Below are 27226 nucleotides of genomic sequence, written 5' to 3'. Positions count from 1 at the left end.
TTCACACTATGAAACTTTTTTATCCATTAGAATGTTATTATTTCTTCAGCTATACTTTATTTAGTTAATACCAACGTCCTAAATTTGAATCCTCAGTCAGTGAAGGCAGCGTCAGAAAACTGGGACATGAACTAGTTTTTGAGACAAAGCTTTTAAATGGAGCAAACAGGGCAGGTCCCTTTATCTAAACCACAAACACCACTGCAACCACAGCTAGTTAAACACAGGACACAGGATGAAAATATTTTCTTTAGCATGAGGACTGAGCAGATATTTGAGGCTAAGACCAGGTCAGGTTCAATAATTTGGCCACATAGAGACAGGTGTGGAGATGTTCGTGAGGGCGAGTGGAAGGATGTTTGGATAAGTGTCTATTTACAGTGGAGTCATGTCAAATGATAAAGACACTTCTGCAGAAGGAAAGACTGTAAAGAGTGTTTGAATTGTGCTCAGCAGGCAGAAATGCTGAAAACAGGTCCTGTATCGTGTTTAATGCAGTTCTGGTCGAGAGAGAAAGGTGTGTTAGTGAAGAAAGAGATGAGACGGAGACAAACCAGAGCAGGCAACCAGATGTGAGCAGTCGAGGTGGAAATTCGTTTTTTTATTTTAATTACATTTTTAAATTTTTTATTTTTTGTAGCTACGTGAAGGAGCTCAACCGTCCTGCTTGTTAGAAAAGTAGAACTCACCTGGACTTCAGCAGAATGGATCCGTCAGAGACTTCTTCAACCCTGCAGCGGTGAGCAGCTGGTTTCAAAGCAGTTTGTCTTTTTAACGTGGTTCAGTCTGGGTGAAATCTTATTTTTACATATAAGATTTAAGTTAAGGGTGTTTTTTAATTTCACCCGTTTTGTGGGCAGATGGTGTAGAAAGATTAACACTGTTCTCAAATGAAAGATTTTATTTTAGCAGATGTTTTATAAAAAAAAAACTAAAATTCATTTGTAGAGAATGATTTCTTTCTATGAAACTTTATATTTTTGAGGGAAATCACACATACATCACACATTTAATGGTAAAGCGTGTTAACTTGACTTTGTATTGAATTAACTTTTTGACTGTAGTTCTGTTTATCAGCTGTTGCTTGTTCCTTTTAGCTTTTTAAATACTATTAGTGTGTTCATCATCCACATAAAACAGATGTTTGTCATGTTGTTTTTTGATGTATTTACTTATTGCCCTGAAAGAAAAGTTCCTTTGTTTATCTACAGAATAATTTATATAAACAAAAAAAAGTTCATTGGAGATTTAAAAACACATTTCAGGTGTTAGTTCATGTTCAGTTGCTCGTCTCTTGTTACTTCAGTAAATAATATGATACATTTCTATGTTCTCCCACTATTGAACTAAAACTGACTGAGTGCTGTGTTTGTTGTTTGGAGTTCACAAAACTGAAACTTGACTTTATCCTGTGAGCAGGAAGGGCAAGGTGTTCGGGCTGAAGGTGAAGAAGAAAAAGAAAGTCAACACAGACATCGTCCTGGAAAATAAGGGAGCTGTAGGTACGATGTGAAACACACAGTCTCATAATTTAGGTTGTATTTACATTATGCAATAAAGAGATTATCCGTGTCGTATCACTGCTGGTGAGACTAACCCTTGTCAAACAGTCACATGTTGAATACCAGACTGAAAGTGTATCCAGTCAGTCATTATGGGTCATTTAGGTTTTCAGTGACAACACAACAAACATCATGTGAAGTTATTTTAAGGTGGTAATTTTCTTATCTTGTTTGAGATGTTTCAGCAAACAACACGATGTACTGTAAGAAGGAGGCTTAACGTGACAACATCTTCTGCACATTGTACAGTATTCATGTCATTTGAGAGTTTCCTGTAAAACGATCTTTTCACAAACCAAAGTGCACTTAGCTTAAAGATGACAGAAAGTCCGTATCTCACAGAGTTAGGCAAGAAAAAGCACAACCTCACTGACCTTTTCTCACATCAGGAGGCCCACACAGAGACAAGTCAGTCTACATGTGTGTACTTTTGTATTTCTGTGTACAGACAGTGAGGTGGAGAGGCCTGCTGAAGCATCTCCTCTGGTGGAGGGAGAAAACCCTGAGGAACAACCAGGAAGCTCAGCAGTCCGAACTAGAATAATACCAAACAATAAGAGGTATAAAATATTACATAATATACATAAAAGTATAAAAATATATTTTGAGGCACCGTGATGATAGATGTTAGTCACATGGTCACAACTTGTGAGGACTGCCCTTTTGCTTTTTTTCTTTGTTTCTATTGTGCACTTGCTTCAGCCCACTGATTACAAAAAGCTGTGTATTTATAAATATGCATATACTACATCTCAACCTTGCACCGTCTGACACCGACCTATGTATTAAAACCTCCACAGGTCCAAACTGAAAACTCGAATCCAGGAAAGTGAAGGGAAACCACAGAGCTTTCAGGTAACAACACAAAGAGTACACAGCTATGGGCTGGATTAGAGGAATGTATTTCCTATTTTTAGTATAAAGGTAAATACACACAACACAGTAAGTGGTGTGAAAGTTTTCTTTTTGTCTCACAGATTGCCATTAACATCACAGAGGCCAGGCAGCTTGTGGGAGAAAACATTGACCCCAGTGTGGTGATTGAGATTGGAGATGAGAAGAAACAGACGTCAGTCAGAGAAGGAACCAACGCTCCGTTTTACAATGAGGTGAGAATAAATTGAACGGCCTGGAAACCATGTGATTATCCTCACTGTTTAAACCCGTCTACCTCATCTGACATTATCCTCTTACTGTCTTCTTCCTGTTAGTATTTTGTGTTTGACTTCTTCGCCCATAAAGAGGTCTTCTTTGACAAAGTCATCAAGCTGACGGTGAGTGAAAACCTTTTGCTTTGATCTTGTAGTTTAGTGTTGTTGAAGACTTCTCTACTTGAGGTTTGTGCTGTTTCTTTCTGTCTTTCTCTCTTCAGGTGATTCACTCTAAGATGCTGAGGAGTTTCTCTGTTGGATCCTTTAAGGTAGATGTGTGGACAGTCTACAAACAGCCAGGTAGCTCGCTGGTTAAATCATCTAATGCAGATTCATTATTATTTAGATAAATGATAGATATGAAATTAATTTTCTTACAGACTGTACAGGCAGCATTACTTGTTTAATTCACTTCCTGGCTCTGCCTTGTTCCCTCAGGTCACCAGTTTGTTAACAAGTGGGCAATGTTGACCAATCCTGGTGACATTAGCACTGGGGTCAAAGGTTATGTCAAATGTGACATCAGCGTTTCAGCGAAGGGAGATGCAGTGCAGCCAGGGCCGAAAGCAAGTGATGCAGATGAGCAGATAGACAAGTACGACTCCATTATTTAAAAATGATCCCTGTAAATGTGCTTTCACTGTCCACCTGCACAAAGAGACTCAATCAAATCATGAATCTGTTTGGACCAGGATGTATTTGTGTGTGACCCGGACCCTCTTTTCCTCAGGAACCTGTTGATACCAGAGGGGTTCCCCTCGGAACGACCCTGGGCTCGTTTCTGTGTGAAGGTGTATCGAGCTGAAGGCCTTCCACGGAACAACTCCAGCATCATGGCCAATGTCACCAAGGCCTTTATAGGAGACAACACAGCACTCATAGACCCATATGTAGTGGTCAGCTTCTTCAAACAAGTGGTGGGTTGAAGTCATTGAGTAATGAATAAGAGGTTATTATAGGTTTTACTTTTAAGACGATCAGGAAGCTGCTGTCAAGTTCAAGCCGTTTATGAAAAAAAGTCATATACACGTTTTTCTAGAGGCTCTCACCCTCTTCTGTCCTGCAGAGTACTGTGGGGTTTAGTTCTATTTATGATATTTAATGTAGGTCTAAATCGTTTCATCTCAGGGTCGTACATCCACTCAGAAGTCCACAGCAGACCCAGTGTGGAACGAACAGATTGTCTTCACAGAGATGTTTCCTCCTCTATGTCAGCGACTGAAGATCCAGGTCTGAATATGTGACTGAGTCATCACAATCTACACTTCACAGTTACATTATTAAAGTGTAAATGTGACACGATTCTGGCTTGTCTCTCCTCGTAGGTCTGGGATGAGGGAAGCATGAGTGACGTTGCCATAGGAACCCATTACTTTGACTTGAAACGCATTTCCAATGAACAGGATGGTGACAGAGGTGAGGAGAAGAAGAGGTTAAGATCATGAAAAGAACAAATAGGAATTGTTTGAGTTCATCTTTTTTCCTTCTCATCCTTTTATCTTTCTCCAGGATTCTTACCAACCTTCGGTCCTGCTTGGATCAACCTTTACGGCTCTGCCCGAAACTTTTCATTAGGTGACGACACCGTGGAGCTTAATGAGGGCATTGGAGAGGGCGTGTCCTTCAGGTCAGTGTCAGAAATCAGAATTCTCATATTTAAATGCTAAAAATGTAGATAGATGGATAAATATCCAAGTCACTTCTTGATGCATTCAGGGGACGGGTCTACATGGAGCTGGCAGTGGAGATCCTAACAGGAGGTACAGGTTCAGAGTCCAAACTGAGCCGAATGATCAAACCTGTGAAGGATGCTAAAGCAGGAAAAGCTGGAGGGAAGGATGGAAAGTCTGCTGCTGGAGCAGGAGCAGGCGGAGCAGCAGGTGGAGCTGCTGATGATGACAAGGGGAAACCTGTGGCACCTGAGGTCCTACCTGTGGAATCTCCTCCTGAAGTAAGTTTTTAACAGTAAATAGTTAAAGTCGTAACTAAAACTGACTAGTTTCTACTTCTCCAAGACATTTCTGAATGAATGACTGTGTTCTTGTGTCCAGCTGAAAAACGAAAACAACGAGAGCTTCCTGTTGTTCGGCGCTTTGTTTGAAGTCACCATGATTGACAGAAAGATTGGAGACAGGCCAATCAGCTTTGAGTTCTCCCTGGGTGAGTCCCTCTCTTTACAAATGTTGCTTTTTAACAGAATTAGTTGAATAAATCTACCTGGTGGTTTTAATATTGTGGTGGATAAGGGTCAGTAGTTTATAGTTTAGTTATAGTTGAATTCAGTTTAAAGGTCTTTTATTATTTCTTCCACTCTGAAGCCATAAATAAAATCCCAATAGCTTAAATTTCGCACCCATGCTCCTGCATCACTCTTCATGTTATTTAAATTGGTGCTGATAAATGAAGAAATCCCTTTTTGTTTGTTGTCTTCTTCAGGTAACTATGGTAATGTCTTAGAGTCTGCAGCCCAGCCCAGCATCAGCTCCAGTGTCAGCCCTGCCGTGCCTCGCAGGAGAAGAGGACTGGACATCCCAGACAGCAGTGACCTCTTCGGGACTTCCCCTATCAGCTCTCCCCCTTTGTCCCCGTCTTCCCCCTTACTGTCCCCTCAGGACACCACCTTTTTCCTCTAAGTCTACCACGCCTCCAGAGAGGCCACTCATCGTCGAAGGAAACAAGTTGAGTCGCATTAATGTTCAGTTCCTGATGCTCTATTAAACAGTTTTTCACTTTGTGGACATCAAACACGCCACTGCTGTGGGAATGAGACCGACTTTATAATCGCAGTGAATGGTCTTTTTTCATTATAAATAGCGAATGCATTATTTTATGTTTCAGAAATGGTGTGTTTAAGTGTGTGTGTGTGTGTGTATGTGTGTATACTGTATGTTTGTACATGTAGGTACTACATGCATCTGCCCCTGGAAAAGCAGAAGCCATGTATTAATGTGCTGAGTCACTGGGAGAACAGGACCTACCGGCTCTACAACTCCAATATGCTGGAGAATATAGCTCTCCTGTTTGTATGTACACACACACACACACACACACACGCACACACACACACTCTCTTTCACTGACATATTATTTTGAGAAAGTTTTCTAATACCTCAGCAATGTATCTTCACGTTGCCTTCGGAAATTCAAACACTACAGTGACTCAAATGACGCAGTTATAATAGCATCATTTCACTCTCACAAACTGTCCAGATAATGCTATGGGAGTGTTTCCCATGAATATTTCTTGACTTTAGGAAGAAGGTGTAAGCAGTGCTGCTGAGCTACACAAGAAGTCAGATCCCGCAGCAGAGCCTCTGCTCAGAACCGTCCTCAAAGAATTCTGTATGGACGCCAGGTATTCAGTCTAATCAGAGCTTCTTAAGACAGTTTGGATTTCAGTGCAACAATGGTGCACACACAACTGTTACTGCAGCATATAACCACAGTTATCCAGAGACGTATGCAGACAGATAACACAGCAGCTGCATCTTTTATGTGTGTGTTAACAGGAGTTTCATAGCAGCAGCAGAGGCCAAGTTGAAGGCAGAGCTGAAATCTAATTATCTGACACAGCTGGACAAGAAACGCCTCACCATGTGCACGCAGGAGCTGGTGAGATACACACAAAAACACTAACACACACTGAAACATTCACATATTAGGGAAACCTGTCACCCATCATCCATCTGTTTATGTATCTGGTAGGAAATGGCTTCAGTTCATCTATTAACATGTAGATTAGTTGTTGGTTTGTTTTTCATTGCAAGTCTAAGATGTTGCAACAAAACACAGAGGAATCATCCATTACAACAGTGTGTGTCCATTGCAGGAGAGTATAATATTAGAGGCCCAGTTCTTCGAAGAGAGGAGGAGGAAAGCTGGTGGTATAAAAGAACTGCTGCAGGATGTAACAAAGCTCCTACACAAACTACGCTTCCTCGTGGAGGAGGTACGAGACACTCACTGTGCGTTTATCAACAACATTCAGATCAATTTCTGTGTTTGTGTTTTATTATTCCCTTTTTTCACACACATGCATGATCGTACCCCCTGCAGCCACAGCACACAGTACCAGATGTGTTTGTGTGGCTGCTGAGCAACAATAAGCGTGTTGCATATGCTCGGATCAGAGCCAGAGACCTCCTGTTCTCCAGGGACCAGGACGCCAGAGGAATCCACTGTGGGAAGATCATAACACTGTTTCTAAAGGTGAACAGTCACGGCAATTAAAACAGTTTTTCAGTGGAAGGATACCAGCACAGAGAAACCAGTGTGTGTGTGTGTGTGTGTGTGTGTGTGTGTGTGTGTGTGTGTGTGTGTGTGTGTGTGTGTGTGTGTGTTGCAGCCTCCAGGAAAGCGTGTTGCAGGTTTGTCAGTCCAAGCGAAGCTGGAAGTTTATCTGTGGTTTGGAACCTGTTCAGACTCCGGCAACATGCTGGAAGGTCTGCCTGCAGGATTCGTTCCAGCCATAGGGGGCGCTGATGCTAGCAACCCTCCAACTCACCTGAAATGCCCTGGTGAGAAAAAGCAGATGAATATAATAATATTGATGTTTCTGACACCCTGAGCACCAAATTCAAGCAGACATTATAACCACATGTTGTGTTTTGTGTGTGTCTCCAGAGCAGCACTGGTTCCAGCTGAGGTGCCACATGTATCAGGCTCGTGGCCTGATCGCAGCCGACACCTCCGGACTGTCAGACCCTTTTGCTCGAGTCACATTTCTGTCACACAGCCAAACCACCAATGTAAATTCAGTACAAGTATACTGTAAATGAATCTTTATCAACAAGCTGGCAGCTCTCACTCACTATTATCATTTATCAAACCAGTAGATTGTAGAAGCTCCTGTCACTGACGACTGAGAGCAGCTTGATTCACACAATACCTGAAATAACACTGTGATTTGTTGTGTTGGTGACAGATTATTAGCCAGACGCTCAGTCCCACATGGAATCAGTGTTTGCTAATGAGTCGCCTGCGGCTGACCGGAGATCTGCAGCACATCCAGCAGGAGCCGCCACGCATCCTCATCGAAGTGTATGACGACGATGCTCTGGTATTACTATGTAGACTGTTTACTGCTAGTTGCAACTCTTGGTTTTGAACTTCTGACCACCTCTATGATCTTTTCCTCCTGTCATGCACAGAGTAAGGCAGAGTATCTGGGATCCACGGTGGCAGTGCCTGAGGTTCGGTTGTCCTCTGACAGCTACACACCTCCAACCCTACAATACAGCCCGCTGCACTACGGCAGCCAGTCAGGAGGAGATCTGCTGGCTGCATTTGAACTTCTGCAGGTCAGACACACATTTTATATATTCTATAACCATTTAGCTGAAATTACAACACTGCAGGATCAAATCATAGCATTGTAGGGTAAAGTATCATTGGATGTTTATCTAGATCCCACAGTCTGGAGACCAGAGTCTGCCGCCATTAGAGGAACAGGATGGAGGCATCTACACAGTTCCTGCCAACATCAGACCTGTTCTCAGCACCTACAGGCTGGAGGTTTGGCTGAGTGACAGTGTTTAATTTAAAATACTGTTTTACACTCATGCACTTTGATATCAGAAACCTTTGTGCACGTGTTCTCTCCACCAGGTGTTATTCTGGGGTCTGAGGGAGCTGAAGAAGGTTCAGCTCCTGTCAGTTGATCGTCCTCAGGTGAACATACACAACACAGCAACAAGCTGTGTCCTATTCTGAGGCTTTGTTTATTATGTTACTAAATCAGCCTCTGTAAGTAAATGAGCATTTAAACTGGGCTTGATGGAGGTCCATTTTATCTTCTTCTTCTTGTCTGTTATCCATAGTGTTTATTTATGCTCCTTTCTGGCTGTACAACTAAAATATGGTAAAGGCTTCATGAAGTGAAATAATAAATCCTGTCTTTCTTTTTCTCAAGGTCTTCATAGAATGTGCAGGTAAAACATTACGATCCTCTGTCATTCAGAAGTACAAGTCCAACCCCAACTTCACCACACTAGTCAATGCCATAGAGCTGGTAAGAGGGAGAGCAAAAGCACGACATAAAATCTCTTCAACTATTTGGAAGAAATACATTCATAAAGAAACAGTTTGACATGAAACCTAAAACCTTTACTTTTTATTGTTACTGTAGGAGTTACCAGAGAACGAGCACCTCCACCCTCCTCTCAGCATCACTGTTGTTGATTGGCGCGCCTTCGGTCGCAGCACACTGGTTGGAAACCACATCATCAACAACCTAAGGGCCTTCAAATACACACCGCCTCCAGCCATGCCTGCTCCTGTACATACACGCAAATCACAAAGAAGTGCATCAACACCTGGACCTACACTGCCACCAGAGCCACAAGGCACCGAGGGTGTGTGTGTGGGTGTGTGTGGGTGTGTGTGGGTGTGTGTGTGGGTGTGTGTGTGTGTGTGTGTGTGGACTTTTACTACTTGTTTCTAATTCCTGTAAAACTGCACACAGGACATCTCGCAGTGTTTCCTTCTTAACAAACTTTATAAAGAAGATTATTTTTAGCTTTACACATGCTGCATTGTAGATTAACACACCAGTCAACTGTTATGTGTCGTAAAATAACTTATAAACAGGTAAAGAGGCAGCGACACCACCATGAACAATGTAGCTGAAAATGTAGCTGCAAGTCTGACTTATTCTCAAATCTAGTCCACTTGATTGATCCTGATCTCGTCCAACAGGACAGTCGCAGCTTGCTGGCGAGACCAGTTCCACTGCAGCAGCTGCAAACCAGGATGTCCTCATCACTGTGGAGGATGCTCCGCCACCTCCAGCCCCACCGACCCTTAAGCAAGAAACCAGGAAGAAAAGGGTACTTGGTGCACATCCACGTCACAACATACGTTACACTCACTGATACCACATACCACTATCTAAATCTTCTGTTTACGTGTGTGTGTTTTAAACCCAGGACAGCAGAGCAGTGAGCACTCGGCGATCCACCAAGAGGAGGAGACGGACCATTGCTGATGAATCAGCCGAGTGTGTCATCGACTGGTGGTCCAAATACTATGCATCTGTAGAGAAAGAGGTAGCTCTGATAGTTGACTTCTGATACATCAAAACAAGGAATATTTTTAAAACTATAAAGTTTGATCACGTGCATTCTTCACCTTCTTCCAGGCCAAACAGAAGAGCGGCTCTCTATTACCACAGGTCTTTGAAAAAGGTAGTGTTGGTTATCTGCTCCCTAGGATGTTATTAATGTTGATTGATGTTGTCATTATGAAATTGGTGAACATTACTATGATCAACACTAAATTCTTTAAGTCAGAATTTATTTCATAATTTATTTATTGCTACAATCACACGTTGACATTTCAACTGTGTCTTTTACACCTGAAACTAAGTTTTCTTGTGAAGAAACGATGTCCAGACTCGACAGATTTAAAAACATCGGCCATACATTTTAGTGTAGTTATCAATAACACAAGGTTTTTGTATGTAAGTGACCACTGATACTGTGAATTTTGATCTATAATAAACTGATCTGGAGAAAGGTTATCCAGCACTTGACCCATACACACAGACACACACACACATACTGTTGTATATTGCAGCTTCGACGTACCACGGCTTGCTCAACGATGGAATAGACTCTTTGGGTAAGGACGAAGACTAAAGAAGTGGTGTCATTAAGGGGAGTGGACCATTTTAAAGCTATTTTCAGCCTGTTTAAACTTTATTTTAAAGGGTGTTTAATGTGGGAAAACAATAAAATGAGCTTTGGGATGAATTCGAGTGCTGGTGGCATACAATTACTTAACTCATCTTGTCTTTAGTTATTTACAAATGTGAAATTCCCACCTCAAGAAGAGGAGATTTTAGCACTAAAAGTAAATCAAATTCACAGAGCTTAACTTCCAACACAGCTGTGAGATGACAGAGGGGAATCTGGGCTCATAGGAAAGATGGATTTAAAGATGGACACCATCTTCAGGCAGAAAGCATGAAGCAGGCTACTGATTTACTGGATGTGTGGTTCTGTCACTGCATGATTTGGCCTGCAGCTACCACTGTTACCTTCCTGCTCTGCTTTTTTTTTTTAGATACTTTCAGCAGGACACAAGAAAATGTTGATAACTCTTTTACTGGGTGTAGAAACTGCGTGAATTTTATTTTAGATGGATCACAATATTGTATTGAATATTAAGGTGGGCAGCGCTGGAATGCTTTTGGCAGATTCTCTGAAAGAACGCACAGCATTAAGTGGAAAAATCTGTTTCCTGGTGGCAATGAATGCAACTTGCAACTAAAAATGAAAGAGTTTGTGCCCTGTGCTTTGTGTCTGTGTTTCCACTGAAATACGTCTTGTTTAATCCATCAGTGAGCAGCCCGTCAGATGGAGACAAGAAGAAGAAACCAATAGGAAGGCCGGAGCCAACCCATGGTCTACCTGCTAAATTAGCTACACTCAAGGTGTCAACACAGAATGTTTAATAGCTTTATTATAACACTGATTGAGCTACATGTTCACAATGAAATATTTAGTTTACATGTATTTTAGCCATTCATTACTTAAGTACTTCATAAGACTAAAACATACAGTATGTGTATATGTGTAACTCCTATTTTCTTACCTTGTTATTGAGAGAAGTGTTTACTTGAGTGATGCTGAGAACCTTCTTCCCACTGCAGCTGTACAACAAAGAGCTGGAGGCAGAGTTTGGGACTTTTGACGACTGGGTGAAAACATACGAGCTGTTCCGAGGGAAAGCCAACGAGGAAGAGGGGGCGACCGAGGAGAGGTTCATTGGCAAATTTAAGGTAAGACCATTAGTTTACATTTCCTCTGTGGGTGTCACTGTGTCTTGCAGCCACTGACACATCTTTACTCTATATTTATTTCACTGCGTGGTCATGCTTCTCTGCAGGGGCGATTCTGCCTGTATAAGCTGTCTGAGGAGTCAGAGGACTGGGACAAAGTTGCAGACTCTGGTCACTTCAAAGTCACCAGAGGGATCCCTCCCAACAGCCCAGTCCAAGTCCTCATACGGGTTTACATCGTCTCTGTGAGTCCTGCTCTGTTGTAATATAATGTTTCATCAGCTGTTTCCGTAGTAGGTCTGTAGCTGTTATCTCTCTTTTTCCAGGCAACTAACCTGCACCCGGCTGACCCAGATGGAAAGGCAGATCCTTACATTGTTCTTCGACTTGGCAAAAATGAAATCAAGGACAGAGACAATTACATTCCTAAACAGCTAAACCCTGTGTTTGGAAGGTAGCTGTTGATCTACATCTTTTAAAACAGCTAACTTCTGTTTCTGACACAGAACTGATTAAGCTGCTTTATCTTCTTTCCTCTTCCAGGTCTTTTGAGATGCAGGCGACATTTCCTCAAGAGTCTCTGCTGACTTTGCTGATCTATGACTTTGACTTGGTGGGAGGGGATGACCTGATAGGTGAGACTCGTATTGACCTGGAGAACCGATTTTACAGCCGACACAGAGCTACCTGTGGACTCCCCACTGAGTACAGCCTGTAAGTGTGGATGTTTCTTCAGCTGTTTGTGTGGGTGAACTAGGGGGCAAATAAATGTGATTATTGCTTCCTAGTAAATAAAAGTACCATTTTTATAATATTAAAAGTGCTGATTCTGTTTACTGTGTCTGTCAGGGAAGGTTATAACGCCTGGAGAGACTGTCTGAAGCCTTCTGAACTTCTGTCTAAGATGTGTAGAGAAAATGGTCTAGATGGGCCTCATTTCAGACCAGGACGCATCACTGTCGCTGACAAGGTCTTCACTGGAAAGACGCTCTTCATGCAGGAAGGTGCACTACACAAACAGTGCTCTTATCAGAAGAGAGTTGTTTATAATCTAATTCTATTACACAGTAATAACCAGTAGTTGTAGCATTGGAAGGCACATTCAAAAAATTCACTGACATTTACAGATAAAAATTTAATGCAGGACATTTCGTGTCACAAAAAAAACATTTGTTTAGTGCCGTCATTGTCTTGTGTCTTTATATGAAACAGTAAGATCTCTGTTTAGTGTTGATGCTCAGCTTTTTGTCCTATAAAGTGTCATGTACTCTTGGATTGAGTTGCACGTTTAATCCTCGTGTAAGTTTTTGACTGTACATGGAGTTAATGTGATGATGTCTGTGTATCTCCCAGATGAGCCAGTGGAGTCGTATGAACACTTGTCTCTGAAGATCCTGCACCGCTGGGCAGAGATGCCAGTTGTGGGATGCAAACTGGTACCAGAACACATCGAGACCAGAACTCTGTTCACCAAGGCTCGACCCGGCATGGACCAGGTATTAAAACAAAAACCGCACCCTAACTAAATGTTATATCAAGGTTCTTCTGTTGGCACTGTTTTAGGCACTGATTACATTTTCATTGTACTGTATTTGTGTGATTGGAGGCTTTTACACAAATTGCAGCAGTCTAAAGGAAAAACTATTAACTACTGTTGTATTATGAAGCCATGAGTCAATGCTACTTCTTTTATTTACCAGCAACACAGACTTAGAATAAACCAACTTATCTCTTGAAGGAGGAAGACGAGCAGCTAATATAAGAGGAAAAAAAAAATTCTAGACTTTTGTCTTGTGTGTAGGGTCAGGTCCACATGTGGGTGGACATGTTTCCCATGGACTTGCCTCATCCAGGTCCGCCAGTGGACATTTCACCTCGAAAACCAAAAGGGTGAGAGCTGAGTGCACTTCAGTACCTAGACGCTGCTCCTGATATTGATAAAACAATATTTCTCCTGAAGACAGCAACTAACGCCCAAATGTGTGTGTTCAGGTACGAGCTGCGTATCATCATCTGGAACACAGAGGATGTGATTTTGGAGGACACCAACTTCCTGACTGGACAACAGTCCAGTGACATCTACGTCAAAGGGTAATAACAATCTCTGTCTTTGTTCAAAAGAAAGCAGACTTGTAGTTTGCAAATTAGAATAAAGTGAAACTAGCAAAACATTTTGAGGATCATCTTTCACTCTAATGTAACACAGTCTCACAGGGACCCCGAGAAGCATTTTTACAAACGGTGTGAAACAATGCACTAATCACGAGGCGAGTTCTTTAATTTATGCTGTGTCATCTTTATTTATTCCCTCTGTAGATGGTTGAAATGTTTAGAGGATGACCGACAGGAGACTGACGTCCACTACAACTCTCTGACTGGAGAAGGAAACTTCAACTGGCGCTTTGTCTTCCCGTTCAGCTACCTGCCTGCTGAGAAGGTACTGACAGACAGACACAGGTTCAAACTCTGCTGCCCCTAAGCAGACATCATGCAGAATCACTAGCAGCTCAGGCTGTTGGGCTGATTAAGTTAATACATAACATTATTTAATTGCATGCTTTACTCACTCTCCTACAGGTTGTAGTCGTCAGGAAGAGAGAGAATATTTTCTCTTTGGATAAAACAGAGCAGAAACTTCCTGCCATCCTCATTATGCAGGTCTGGGACTTTGAGACGCTGTCCTCTGACGACTTTCTGGGTGGGTGGGTGTGTGTATGTTGCTGCCTCTCCATGTTTATCTGTATCTGACTATATGACTGATGAAGAATATGTTGCTGTCTGTGCACACAGGTACATTGGAGTTAGACCTTCATGGGTTCCCTCGGGGGGCAAAGACCTCAAAGGCTTGCAAGGTCGACATGTTGACTGACGGGACAGAGAAAATCTCAATCTTCCAACAGAAGAGAGCAAGAGGCTGGTGGCCCTTCAGCAAATCTGGAGAACTGACGGTACGTAGACAAAACCACACACAGATGAACACAAATCAAGTCATAATATTGGCACAAAGGTGTTTAAGGTTTGATTAACAGATGTATTGTGTCCTGAATCCATCAGGGGAAAGTGGAGGCAGAGTTCCATCTTGTCACGGCTGAGGAGGCAGAGAAAAATCCCGTTGGCCGAGCTCGCAAGGAGCCGGAGCCGCTACCCAAACCAAAGTAAGAGCAGCCAGACAAACGTGGTGTGTGTACCTGCTGTGAAAGTGTAACTTCAAGGAATTGAAGTTAAGCTGGTGTCAATGCAACATTGCGATGTGTGTATGTATGTAACAGGTCTTGGTTGTTGTACCATTCTGCTCAGCAGCGGTGACGTGTTTCACTCTACGAACATGCTGCAGCTATGTTGTAAGAAATGGTTGATTACTACACCTTCACCACAGCTCGACATGTAACGACAATCAGGGGAAACAAAACACGAAATAAGTCTTAATTATTATTAGTGAAGACTAAGCTGAACCGTTCCATGGAGCGTTAGCTGTGTGAGGTGACCCCCATTTCTTAAAGCATGACTTCAAGTTCAAATAATTACTACAAACACGGTCCCTTAATTAAGCTGTAACTGATATTAATACTTTTAAATGTACTTATTCTCCTTTCTGTCTCCATCCTCAGCCGTCCAGACACATCCTTCTCGTGGTTTGTCAATCCATTCAAATGCTTCTTCCACCTGGTCTGGAGGAGCTACAAGAAGTACATCATCATCGCCCTGGTCATTCTCATCACAATGCTGTTCCTCGCCCTGCTGTTCTACACTCTGCCAGGAGCCATCTCTCAGAAGATCATCAATGGATGAGCAATAGAAGGCTCAACTACAGTATGTTAACACTGCAGTTCTTCACATCTGTTGTATTTGTTAGGAACACATTTACTAATGCAGCTGTTTAAAGGACACGCCTGGTGCATCCTTCATAGCTTTATTTTATTACCCTGTTTGAATAACCACCCTCTTCAAAATGTACTTCTTATTAAATCAATAGGAACAAATGCACTTAAGAAACCAGCTAGCACATTTGTTTTAAGTCTACAGTCTTCCTGTCTAAAATAATAGTCACTTGACGTCGCCTCTTTCAAGTACATATTCAACACAGTGCTCATTATACTGGAGCTGCATTTATTACAATCAAAGTATCAGACACGTTTTCTGTCCACATCAGGCTAAGCAGAGATGTGTGTCTCTATAACATACACACTCCTTCCAATACTCTAAAGAATCACATGCACTGTAAAAAAACACTTTACATACACGAATGTTGTGTATATACAGAAGAGGTACATTCAAACTTAAGTTAATATATATTTACATGCAGAATACTGACATGTTTAGAAGCAGTTATTGCATATCAGATGAAACCCATGAATGTTTTACATTTTTTGTTTTTTGTCTTTAGAGCTCAAATTTAAGTTTGACTTGATGAAGTAAACAAGTTTAAATGACGGCTGCATCAGAGTTAATTTTTTACAGTTACCGTGGTTATGTTCTTATCTCCTGCGAGGTCAGTAGAAAAGGCAGAGTTTACTAGTGCACACAAATATTCTCTGTTACATTAGTCTTTCCTCAGCAGATCCAGTTTTGATAATCTGCAGTGGATCGTTCACCTGCTCACAGAGTACTACCACTGCTTCATGTGTGCCCCACTAAAAATACTGTTCAGTGTCTGGGTTTTATTTGGGAGGAGAAAAACAATATTTCTTTGTAAATATTGAGAGGAAGTTAACATCAGTTCTCAAACTTACGTCTTCTGATAATTACATCAGACTCGATTAACATTTACCATTGCATCCACGGCACATGATAAAGTTACATTAGCTTATTTTTAGAGGCGATGATGCAGGCCTTCGTGGTTTCTAGTCTGTTCTAGCTGCTTCTTATTTAATGTTTAGTGGATTCATAAATCTGTTCGAGACAAAACTAACTGTAACACTACTGCAACAGGTCAAGCCGATAACCTTTGTGACGGACGAGGAAACGTTTTTACTAAACCTGCTGCAGGTTCATCAATAACCGTTTGATTGTTGAGTTGTTCCACCTGAACATCAATGACGAAATAATTGATGTACATTTTGAAACGCATCTTTAACGTCTCACTGTAAGATATCTGTGTCCACCAGAGAAATACTCTGCTGCGATAGGCTGACCTGGGGGTAAGATGAGGATGATGTCACAGTGTGCTCATACGCAGACATGCTGGGGCCTCTCCGTAACAGAGAAGATGAAGAGGTGGAGGTTTTGAAGGGGAGAGTGGTAGAGATGTTTGCTGCGGACATACTGCTGAGGAGTGCAGAGCTCTGTCCTTGTTGACTACTGGAGGTGGATGCTGAAAGATGAGATTATAGATTAGTGGTTAAAACTAGCAAATAATTGTGACATCGTCTGCCTTCAATATCCTGACGAAGACAATTAGTTTACATTAATTCAACTTCTCACATCCTTTGAAATATAATGTTTTTTATGTGAACACAACTCATTTACAAAATCTGAGAGAGGAAGATTTCAAACTAGAATATATCTAAATAGAACCAGATTATTTTGTGATGCAGACAAAATGTTTAAAAAGTCACCCTCTTACCACAAGGCAGTGTGAGCTCCTGATGCTGGCTGGAGATGGTAAAGCCAGTCTGAGAAACACCTGCTGCAACTTCTTGAGCCTAAAAAGCACAAGACAAAATTTACAAGTTTGTCTTGCAGGGAAGAAAGTTCCTTCAGTGAGTTGTAATAGTGAGTAATCTCCTCCAAAGACTTCCTAAATACAACACTTCCTTTTGTCATGGAGACGCTGCATCATGTCTCCCATTCTGTGATTTAGAAGGTGATGACTGACCTGAGCCTGGTTAAGACAAGCCTGGAGTTTCCTTTTTGCCCTCCACCTGGCCACCCTCAGTCTGGTCTTCTCTCTCCGTTCTCGCACCTTCAACACATCAGTTTTATATTTTACATTAAATACTGATCAATGAGGGAAGATATATGTTCCTTTACATTAATATTTCAGATCATTCTTAGAATATGCAGAATATCTTTGTAAAGAGCCCTTAGCACTACAACACTGACTTACCAGATCTGCCAGCAGGGGCTGGGGCAGTGTTTTCTCCAGCTCTCTGCGTCTGCTGAGGTTTCGGCGGCGGAGCTCGTTCCTGCGCAATTTGTATTCTTCATAAAGACTAAGGTCTTTAGTCCAGGGTCGCACCGCCTGACGCGGTGGGATGCCCTGTGGCAGGCCCACCATCGATGGTGCGGAGGTCACCATTTGATGCATCGGATCTGAGAGCACGCACACAGAGAGGTTTGTAAAGGTGGAGTTTTCTTTAACACATAGAATTAAGCACAATGTAAAGATAGCCTAACATATGAATTTGCTTAATTACATTTATTGTTACTGTTGGTTGTAGTTATTGCATCAGTTATCAACATTAGCCCACACTCTCAGATATACTCACAAGTGCTTTGTGCAGCTGAACTCAAGGCTGTGGTGTGATTTGTGTGGTTTGCTGGAAGTCCTGACCACTCACCAGTCACTGTCTGTGTCTAGAAAGAAAGAAAAAGACAAAATATATTTTTAATTAATTTCAAACCAGATCTCTGGTGTTTCAAAGGAAACGAGTTTCAGAATGGCATCAATATTTCACTGGTCTACAACCAAGAGCTGCTTGTGTCAGTGTCTGGAATCAATGTTACCAACAAGATCATTGTAAAGATAAAAATCAGTGTATAATTTATTAGATTTGTTAAATTGCACTAATAATGCTAGTAGTATGTAGTAGTATTGTAGACAGCTAAAGACATCAAAGACTAACATTAACAGCCTAAGCCAGTGTTATCAAGAATAAACGTGTTAGGTAATTACATTTTATCATTATCAGCAATTACAATGAGCAACACAAACTAACTGGACCAGTTGTGTTTGGATGCCAGTGTGTTTCACAGTCAGGAGTAACACTGTAGTGCTTGTTCTTCTAAAAGTGGAGGCATATGCAGATGTAAATAGTGACAAAATGGCGTGGCTTCATCGTGGGTCTCTAGCCTATGGAAAAGCAAACCAATTCTAAGAAGGTTTGCAAGTTGAGGCACCCCTGAACTAAAACTAGCACTAAAGTTTACATTGGTAGAGAAGGCGTAACATCGTTTCTGAAACTATGAAAGACACAGTTTACAGTCCTTGGTTTGTTAACTCTTCTCAACAACTTAATAAAAATACCATCTACAAGAACTCAAGAGATCATGGGCATTCCTAGATTTGATATTCAGATACAGCCTTACCCCAGACTCTGGAAGATGTTCCTGCTGCACCTGGCAGTCCAGCAGCAGCGTGGCTGTCACTTCCTGCTCCTCCCCTGGCTCCTCCTTGATACAGATCACTTCCTTCTCCTGCTGATGCTGCTGGGCTTCCTGCTTCACCTGCAAAACAACAGAAGACAAGCAAGGCTTTAGAACTGTGATGAGAAATCAAAGCCTAATACATTTACTAGTTTACTTCTGTCAGAGAGGCTGCGTGGACCCATGTAATAAACTGTCTGTATATTTTAGGTTAGGTACTTTTAGATCAAGGTTTCAATACAGTTTATACTATGTTGGACTTTGGTGGTTCATGTGCTCTGTACATATACAAAATAAAAATATTTGCTGTGCAGGTGTGGTATGTTTTGAATCAAAGAGGGTTTAATTAACAATGACACAACAGTAAAACACAAAATGCTTTTTAGCATTTGAGAAACTGAATTAAGCAAATGCATGATTAATTATTTAATTAATGCGGCTCAGTTGTGAATATTGTGTCATTTTAAAAGCACTCTCCTTACTTTGTATATCTTTTTGTTGCTGTTAGGGTTAGACTTGCATTTGTGTGTATTTTAATGTAACAGATGCCTTCATATTTTGCATGTCTCGCACTTTTAATCACATATTTTCCTAAAAACAATAGTTTACTTGCTCTGTTTATTTATTTTTCTCATGCTGTGTTCTTGTACTATAAATAAACTAATGTAAAAGGTTTTTTAAGTTTTTATTCTTGTTTCAAGAATTTCAAAAGTCAAAAGTAAAGACCACTTTACTTAATCTAACCTTATCAGTTTGTGTATATATGTGTGTTGTCACCTGTGGAGCAGAGGGGGGCAGCAAGGAGCTATCAGCTTGAGTTGCACTATCAGGGAATAGCGAACCATCTTCTGGCTGCTGCCCTGGAACCAGATTCAGGCTCTCAACGTGAGGAGGAGCCACAGAAGTGTCCACACCTTCTGAGTGAGGCTGCAGAGTGATGGTCCACTCGCAGTCGTCCTGATTGTCCATGTTTTTCGCTGTGTCTGGCTCTGTGGGACAGAACAAAACTGCAGACAAAGACATTCGTTGTTAGGGATCATTGTATAAGTAATATGGACCTACAAGTTGAAAAAATGTATTCTATGTATTTCTACCTTAGTCTTTCATTAAGCTATCACCAAATCTTTTCAAAGCCCAGGTGATGAGGGCAACATAAGAAAAAAAAACAAAAAAACAAAAGCTATGGGAAGACAAGTGCAGTAAAGCAAGCAGCAGTAAAACACACTTGATCATCCTGCTCCTGGTTTCCTCAGCTCTGTACCTGCGCTGCTGTCCAAAGATTCTGCAGGTGTGTTCACAGAGAGTGAAACAGGCAGCTGCAGATCAGATGAGTCAGCACTGGGAACTCCTACATCTGAATGACAGCTCACTCTCATTGCACGTCTGCCTGTTCTCTGTGGAGAGGTGCATTCTGGGAGTAAAAACATAGAATAAAGTAAGATCCCTTGGAGTGTAAGCACAAGTAGGAGTCAGTCATTGTAGTGGTTATTACCTTGACCGTGTTTCATCAGTGCTCTCTCTGTGGTCCTTGACTGAGACAAGCGTGATGGTGAGGAGTCAGTAGAAGAAAGGCCTGCACCACCTCGCTGTGCTTGAAGAAAGGTGGACGGGTGGATGCGAACCAGGGTTGCAGCAGAAGTTCTCTGCTGAAATTCCTCCTCCACTCCCTGCCTGTAGTACTTCAGCTTTAGTTCTGTGTAGCGTAGCTTAGCTCGAATATTGTCATTCTCCTTCTCTTTTAGGGCTTTCTCCCTCTGCAGTGCCATGATATCCCTCTTCAACAGCACCACTTGGGCTTTAAGTTCCTCAAATTTGACACCGACCACTTTGAGCATCTCAGCCAACACAGTTTCCACTGCTCCATTCACCGCCCGCTCAACCACAGTCCCCATCTGACCTCTAATCAACGACACTGCAATGCTGACGTCCATGCTGACACCCAAAACAGCTGGAGTTCTGGAATGCTTTATCTGGACACACAATTACATTGACATTATTAGCAATATCAGAAATTCAATACTCTTAGAAAATGAAGAAGAAATAAATCACACTCAACATACTGTCACACTAAAGTCTGTAAGTTAACATTACTGTCACGAGGTAACGCAGTTATGAGCAGAGGCTGTTTGGAAAGCTGTGCTACATGCAAGATTTGAATACTGCAGTTTAGCAGGCTGTTGTAAAAACATACCTACAAAATCAACAACCAAGCAGGGGCAGAAAATCTGATCATTACCTAGCATTAATGGGAAGCATCTGCATCTGAAATTAATACTGAAATGTTCACTTTCACTGTGCAGAAAACAGAGTGCAGTCTGGACAAACTTCAAAAATCAACAAAGATAACTGTTCAACTTTTATTCTGAGCGTCCCATAGAGAGAAATGAAGCAAAACACCTGTCAGACCTAATAAAATATCTCAGTGCATTATGAACTTAATTGTGGTTAAACTAATGACAACAGCATGAACAACAGGAACAAGATTAGCACTGCATTAGTTAATTTAAAGGATATAATATAAAGTACTTGGCAGTTACTTCTCATACTTGCATTGAAAATGCAGACTACTTTTGTCCACATAGGAAAACACATTTTGCTAAAGAAGTATAGTGGTGTCATCTGAAAACATTTGAGTTCAAATGTGATATTGATTTAATAAACGCATAGTGTAAGCTAGATAAAAAACGTAATGCTTAACTAATAATATGCTCAGCATTAAGTTCGTTCTGACTTGACCAATGTAAATGTGTTAGTCCTGGGTCTTAAGAAAGTTCTAACCATGCATCAGGAACCGCTCCCTCTTTATTTCTGTCACACATCACGGACAGATGTGATATTAATTAACATGTTCTGCTGTAATATGAATGCTGCATCTCATTTAGTTGTTCGCTGATGACTGACAGCAGAGGTTGTATGAGGCCTAATGTGTCTCCTCAGCTGGACTGAGAGCCGTGTCAGAGACAGGATGAGTTTTAGTTGTAAAACATTCAAACATCTGACCAGAGCAAAGGAAAATGCTGGACCCGACATGTAGACTCACACTTAGCTAACTTAAAACTATCATGATTATATTATCCCTCCACTTTAGAAACTTTAACTGAGGAACTGAACAGAATTAAAAGGACATGCAGGTGGACCGCATGAGTGTCCTGTCTTTGAATTCAGCCCATTAAAATGAAAAGTATGATGAAAACACACCTCACTTACCGATTAGCTCGTTAACCGTTTGGCTAGTCAGTTAGCTCACCGGTAGCTAACCGTCATCCAATTTAGGTGAATGACGCTTCAAATGTATTCAAAAGTCTCTACACACGTCTTAAAACGCTTTACGGTCACTACACAGACTCCCATTATCAACCGAATAATGTACTTCACGCAGCTCTTTTCTGTTTTTTTTATATTTAACGTTAGTTTCGGAAGATCACGCAGTGTTTGCCATCACAACAAACATTGTAAAAACTACTTCCGGGGTCAGAAGTCAACCGGAAAAACAAAGCTCGTCTATTGTGAACAGGATGTACCTCCAATGATAAATTATCTTTAATATCTACTACTTCTACTTTTAAAATGTTTATTAAATTAATGGATAACATACATTTAGAAAATAAGAGAAAAATGCCCTAGTGCAACAATGGACGACAGTGGATTATGAATGCATGCTTGATTTTCCACTGTGGGGCAGTTTAATTGCTCTCATGGGAAAATGAGAATAAAAAAAAAACATTTAGACTACTTCCAATAACAACTGCACATCCAAGTAAATTCTCAAAAAAACTATTCCCTGGGAAGTAGGCATTGCATATAATTATAAAATCAAAGACATTACAACTGACAAGAAAAAGACCCTGGCATCGCACTGCACATTTTGATTTTTGGGGTCAACTTACTAAGGTGTAAGAGACTTCCTTTGAGAAGCTCCCGTGAGGCCAACACACAGTAGCCACTGAGTCATACAGGAATTAGGTGTGTTAATACTGGTGTTCTACTATGCTGTTCCCAGAAGTCTTTTTGCCACTGTAGGGAGAATCCCTGCTGAGGACCTAATGATGCTCATTACAGTTTCATCACCTCTGGGCTTGTGTGTTTATGGCCCATTGCTGTTGAAAATATTGTATCCAAAGTTTGGAGGTGTGTTAATTGCATGAGTTGTGTTTTATAACTGTGTCTCCAAAATTCCATTGACATTTTCCATCTAACACACACACACACACACACACAGGCTCACATAAATTGAACGTTTACTATCACTATAGTATTAGTACAAGCTCTTTTTGAAATGCTAAGGCTTGCAAAAAAAACAAAAAAAAAACATTTCTCATACAGGGCAACACACTGAAGCAGGATTTTGACATATTTCCCTTCACTGATGTGTTAACACTTAGGAAAAGCTACATCTCACTCTCCCGAGATCACTACAGTAGCTGTAGTATTCTTCCGTCTGGATGACATATCAGGTGCTAATGAACATCAAAAGGCCAGATGGTACAAGATGCTGCCAGGTCCCACTTTCTATTGACTGATGTCACAGGCATATTCCAAGATGAGTGGATTCATCAGGCTCAAAGAGTGGTTCAGGGAGCATGACTCATCATTTTCACACGTGAATTGGCCACCACAGAGTCCAGACCTTAACCCCATTAAGAATCTTTGGGGTGTGCTGAAGAAGACTTTGCCCAGTGGTCCGATTCCCCATCATTAATATAAGATCTTGGTGAAAACTTATGAAACTCTGGACTGAAATAAATGTTGTAAGATTGCAGAAGCTTTTTGAAAAGATGCTACAGGGATGTACAGTATGTAATCAAAGCCGGTTAAACAAAATATTAGAGGGTGCGACTTTTTTTATGGACGGGCAGTGTATGTTTGAACATAACATGATTTGACTCCCTTTACAAACGACTCTTCACGCTTCACACCACAACATATACAGTAAAGATGCACATTCACACACGCAAGCACACTTTATATTAACAGAACAGCTAAGTTAACACACATGTGGAACACTCCAGAGAGCCAGTAACATCTTCAAATACAATATCCCATAAAGTACATAATTATACAGGGGCCGGAAAGGATCAATGTAATCTCTTTATTTTACCAGTTCAAGTCAATGAGATGGGAAAATACAGACACATGCCATCCTTGATGATCGACCTATCATCAAACTATCTGATGTTCTAATTGACTTGAAACCACTAACTTCAGTTTTTGATTGCTTTGTTTCTCGCTTTTTATCACAACACGTCACTTTATGTTATTTGGAAATTGTTGGATTTATGGAAAGTATAGATACTATTGTTATTGATTCTCAACATCAAAGACTGGACACTTTGCCTATGATGAGTAATAAATAATTTACTTGAGGCAGAAGGTATAGGTATAGCCACTACTTGTGCTAGGGAACCTCCTCTACCAGTCCTGGATCAGGACAATAATGTGACTATTACATGTGGTCAGTGTAAACCTGCTCTTCGTTTACTGACTACTCATATTAATGGTTTACTTTTATTACAAAATCATCATGAACATAATAAGTGGAAGGCTCTGTCTGTTTAAATTGACTAGGTTTTGCATTGTGGTCTAACTTAATCCTGAGAATGATCTTGTCGAATTAAATAATCCAGACTCAAGATTTTAAGCCTTAAGATAACTTCGGAAGAACAAATGGCTGCTGTCGTGATGCAAGCACCCAGTCATCTGGATTGTAAGGTAACATCTGGAAGTTGAATCATGACAACTGGACTTCATACAAGTTAGGTCGAAATGTTTCACTAATCATCCAAGTTGTTCTTTGGTTGGTTTGATTTCATCACCTGAACGGGATCATTAGGTGGAACAATGGAGGTGAGAGGATATAATAATCCCTCCTTTCCCGTTGTTAGGTGTAGCCAAGCTGGTGGATGTGTGAATAAGGTAACATGTACACTTCTACATTCATATTCTGTGCTAGAAACATTGAAATTTCAACACCCCTGTGTAATCGTAAAACCTACTTGTGACAATTCTAATTTGTGATTCAGAGTCAATGGTGCCTTGCTGTGCTACTTAGGTGCGTATGCCTGCGAAAGGTAGAATATAAAGTACAGGGAATGCTTCAGATTCCCTTTGTAGGAAGGAGACTTTACAAGCTTTTAGATTGTTCATGCTTTTAAGGCTCTCATAAATTTTTTTTTAGTATAAAAAAAGTTTTAACGTCTTTTTTTTTTTTTTCAAACTCACATATCCACAAAGTGGGATCATGGAAAACTCAACAGAGGTTGTGTCATTTGTTTTGGCTATGTATGGTGACACAGGACACTTAAAGTACTTGTATTTCATGTTGGCATTGATTTTATATGTATCAGTCATTTCTGCCAACACAGTTCTTATTGTTGTTATATATCTGGATCAAAATCTACATGAGCCCATGTATCTATTTCTCTGTAGTTTGTTTGTTAATGAAATATACGGCAGCACGGCTATTTTGCCCTGCTTGATGTCACAAATCTTATCAAAGACACATGAAATTTCTCTCTTTTTCTGTTTCATGCAAATATTTAATATTCAAACATTTGTATCTGTTGAATTTCGAACACTAACAGTCATGGCATATGACAGATACACATGTATCTGTAAGCCTTTACATTATAACAACATCATGACTAAAAGGAAAGCACAAATTTTCATACTTATTATATGGATAGTTTCTTTTGTAGAGATTGGAGTTTTGTTGTCTTTCACTGTCCGATTAAAGTTTTGTGGAACTGTTATCAACAAAGTGTCTTGCGGAAACCACCTTGTAGTTGCACTTTCTTGTTCATCAAACATAATATTGTCATATCTTAACGATGTGGTTTCTGGACTAATTTTCGGTATTGCTGCTCCTCTTTGTTTTATTTCATTCACATATGCAAAGATTTTGTCTGTGTGTTTAAAAGCTTCCAAAGAGACCAGAATGAAGGCTTTTGATACCTGCACTCCGCATTTAGTTTCAATCATGAGTTTAGTTTTTTCCTGTTTTTATAATCTTATCACTCCAAGGTTTGATATGACGTTTGTTCCACATTTACTGCGTATTATTCTGTCAATATATGTGTTTCTCATTCAACCCATTCTAAATCCAATGATATATGGTCTCAAGCTGACAAAAATTAGGCAAGCGTTTAAAAAGTTGTGTGTATAATGATTTTTAATGTTTCCCACAATTTTTACATTTTGTTCACAGCTTGTGGCTAAAGATGTACAGATTCAGACAGTAAGCCTGCTAGTTTCCAAAACAAAAGAATTCAAGAACAAGTTTAGATTATATTCAGCAAAAGTTGGTGGCATAAGACCTGGGAACACGACTATAATATGAACTATTCATTCTGAAAATCATACAACCCTTCTTAACACGCTGGTGTACAGTTTTGAAAAGAACTAACCAATTATACTACTAACAAATCAAGTACAATACATAATGAATATGTAAAATGAATATTTAAATATTAATTATGTATATACACAAAGGGATTTGGAACAAACAAACAGTATATGCTGTAATATGACACTGTATGTAGAGTATGTTGTTATAAAGAAGTTAAAAACAATGACATTTTTGAAAAGATATGAACTGCCAAACTCCCTATTACAGCTTTAACATTTATCAATCTTGCATTGAAAAGTATAATACTGCAATAATGTTTACTGCAGAAATGCTACGTAAAACATGATTAGAAATGTCTAAATTCACAAAACACTGTAAAATATTTAGTAAAAGTGTGTGACTGCTCAAAAGCTATGTCCAAGAAAGCTGAAGATGAAGTCATACATTTTTATTTTATAATATACCCAAAGACATACATTTATTAATAATATCAATGTTTTTAACACATAAAAACTCACATTATCATAAGTGTAATAATGTTTTAGTATGTTCTGTTAGTTTACTTTTCCTCACCCCTAGTAACAGGTAATTTGGCTAAAGTTTTCAGGAAAAAAAAATCAATTAAGTCAAATGGAAAAAAGCTGGGTGATACTTAACTATCCCACTTTAGCTGAATCTAGGGGGCGTTAGATGTTTCTTGTACCATTTGCAATGTATTAGAAGCAACACTGAAAACCCAGAGTAAACTGAGCTACTTGTTCATCCACTTTATGACTCAGGTTATCAATACTAGGCTCAGTCAGACAAAGTTGACTTTGCTGCATGGTACAGGCTGCAGGGGCTTAGTACAGCAGGTAGATGTGTTGTTTTACAGATTGGAATGACTCATAGGCAATAAAGAAAATTTGATTCGAGTTAATTTGACAATACTTAATTTATCCTAAAGGTATGCATTTATTTTTAAAAATCAGGACAAACCATAACAGCAGTGATTGGGTGGGTAAGGACAATGTAGTTTAAATACAAATAGATGAGACAGAACTAGAGCTATCAGCTGACATAGCTGAAACCAGTACTGTAG

The 27226-nt window shown here is 40.4% G+C and overlaps 3 protein-coding genes across 4 annotated transcripts; 2 read left to right on the top strand and 1 right to left on the bottom strand.

Moving 5' to 3' along the window:
* The first annotated feature begins 275 nt into the window (after positions 1–275).
* On the top strand, positions 276–15925 carry fer1l6 (fer-1 like family member 6). The gene is given in 47 exon segments (XM_026376130.1): positions 276–739; positions 1420–1502; positions 2011–2122; positions 2363–2417; positions 2540–2671; positions 2774–2836; positions 2935–3013; positions 3152–3308; positions 3444–3630; positions 3842–3943; positions 4039–4129; positions 4223–4340; positions 4430–4664; positions 4765–4873; positions 5150–5334; positions 5336–5391; positions 5616–5736; positions 5968–6068; positions 6223–6325; positions 6543–6662; positions 6770–6922; positions 7059–7230; positions 7337–7461; positions 7638–7772; positions 7864–8013; positions 8120–8227; positions 8321–8383; positions 8625–8723; positions 8841–9066; positions 9410–9540; positions 9640–9759; positions 9852–9897; positions 10289–10333; positions 11056–11147; positions 11367–11495; positions 11603–11740; positions 11822–11949; positions 12039–12209; positions 12345–12499; positions 12849–12991; positions 13297–13385; positions 13488–13586; positions 13812–13932; positions 14073–14193; positions 14286–14443; positions 14550–14650; positions 15104–15925. Coding segments are annotated over 47 exon segments (5643 nt in total). The 5' UTR covers positions 276–704; the 3' UTR covers positions 15285–15925.
* A 134-nt stretch (positions 15926–16059) lies between these two features.
* On the bottom strand, positions 16060–22254 carry si:ch211-67e16.4. Of its 2 annotated transcripts, none has more exons than XM_026376132.1 (10): positions 21999–22254; positions 20293–20770; positions 20062–20211; positions 19578–19807; positions 18744–18881; positions 17924–18011; positions 17542–17747; positions 17311–17397; positions 17059–17137; positions 16060–16806 (listed from the first exon to the last, which is right to left on the bottom strand). In XM_026376132.1, exons 2-10 carry the CDS (start codon positions 20729–20731, stop codon positions 16574–16576), a joined length of 1650 nt encoding a protein of 549 aa, XP_026231917.1. In that variant the 5' UTR covers positions 20732–20770; positions 21999–22254; the 3' UTR covers positions 16060–16573. The 2 variants fall into 2 exon arrangements, with proteins under 2 accessions (XP_026231917.1, XP_026231916.1); XM_026376131.1 differs by having other exon boundaries at positions 22008–22254.
* Positions 22255–25038: 2784 nt separating this feature from the next.
* LOC113173445 (olfactory receptor 142-like) lies at positions 25039–25962 on the top strand. Its single transcript, XM_026376856.1, has one exon. The coding sequence runs from the start codon at positions 25039–25041 to the stop codon at positions 25960–25962; it is 924 nt and encodes a 307-aa protein (XP_026232641.1).
* Positions 25963–27226: the final 1264 nt, after the last annotated feature.

The sequence above is a fragment of the Anabas testudineus genome, chromosome 21 (genome assembly GCF_900324465.2).
Source record: "Anabas testudineus chromosome 21, fAnaTes1.2, whole genome shotgun sequence".
NCBI lineage: Eukaryota > Metazoa > Chordata > Actinopteri > Anabantiformes > Anabantidae > Anabas > Anabas testudineus.
This window is presented reverse-complemented; position numbering and strand designations above follow the sequence as displayed.

Coding starts and splice junctions, on each gene's coding strand:
- LOC113173445 (XM_026376856.1), top strand. CDS start 25,039: ATGGAAAACTCAACAGAGGTTGTGTCATTTGTTTTGGCTATGTATGGT.
- si:ch211-67e16.4 (XM_026376132.1), bottom strand. CDS start 20,731: ATGGACGTCAGCATTGCAGTGTCGTTGATTAGAGGTCAGATGGGGACT. Junction 17,138..17,310: donor CTTGTCTTAACCAGGCTCAG/GTCAGTCATCAC, acceptor TGTGCTTTTTAG/GCTCAAGAAGTTGCAGCAGG. Junction 16,807..17,058: donor GGAGCTCACACTGCCTTGTG/GTAAGAGGGTGA, acceptor CTCATCTTTCAG/CATCCACCTCCAGTAGTCAA.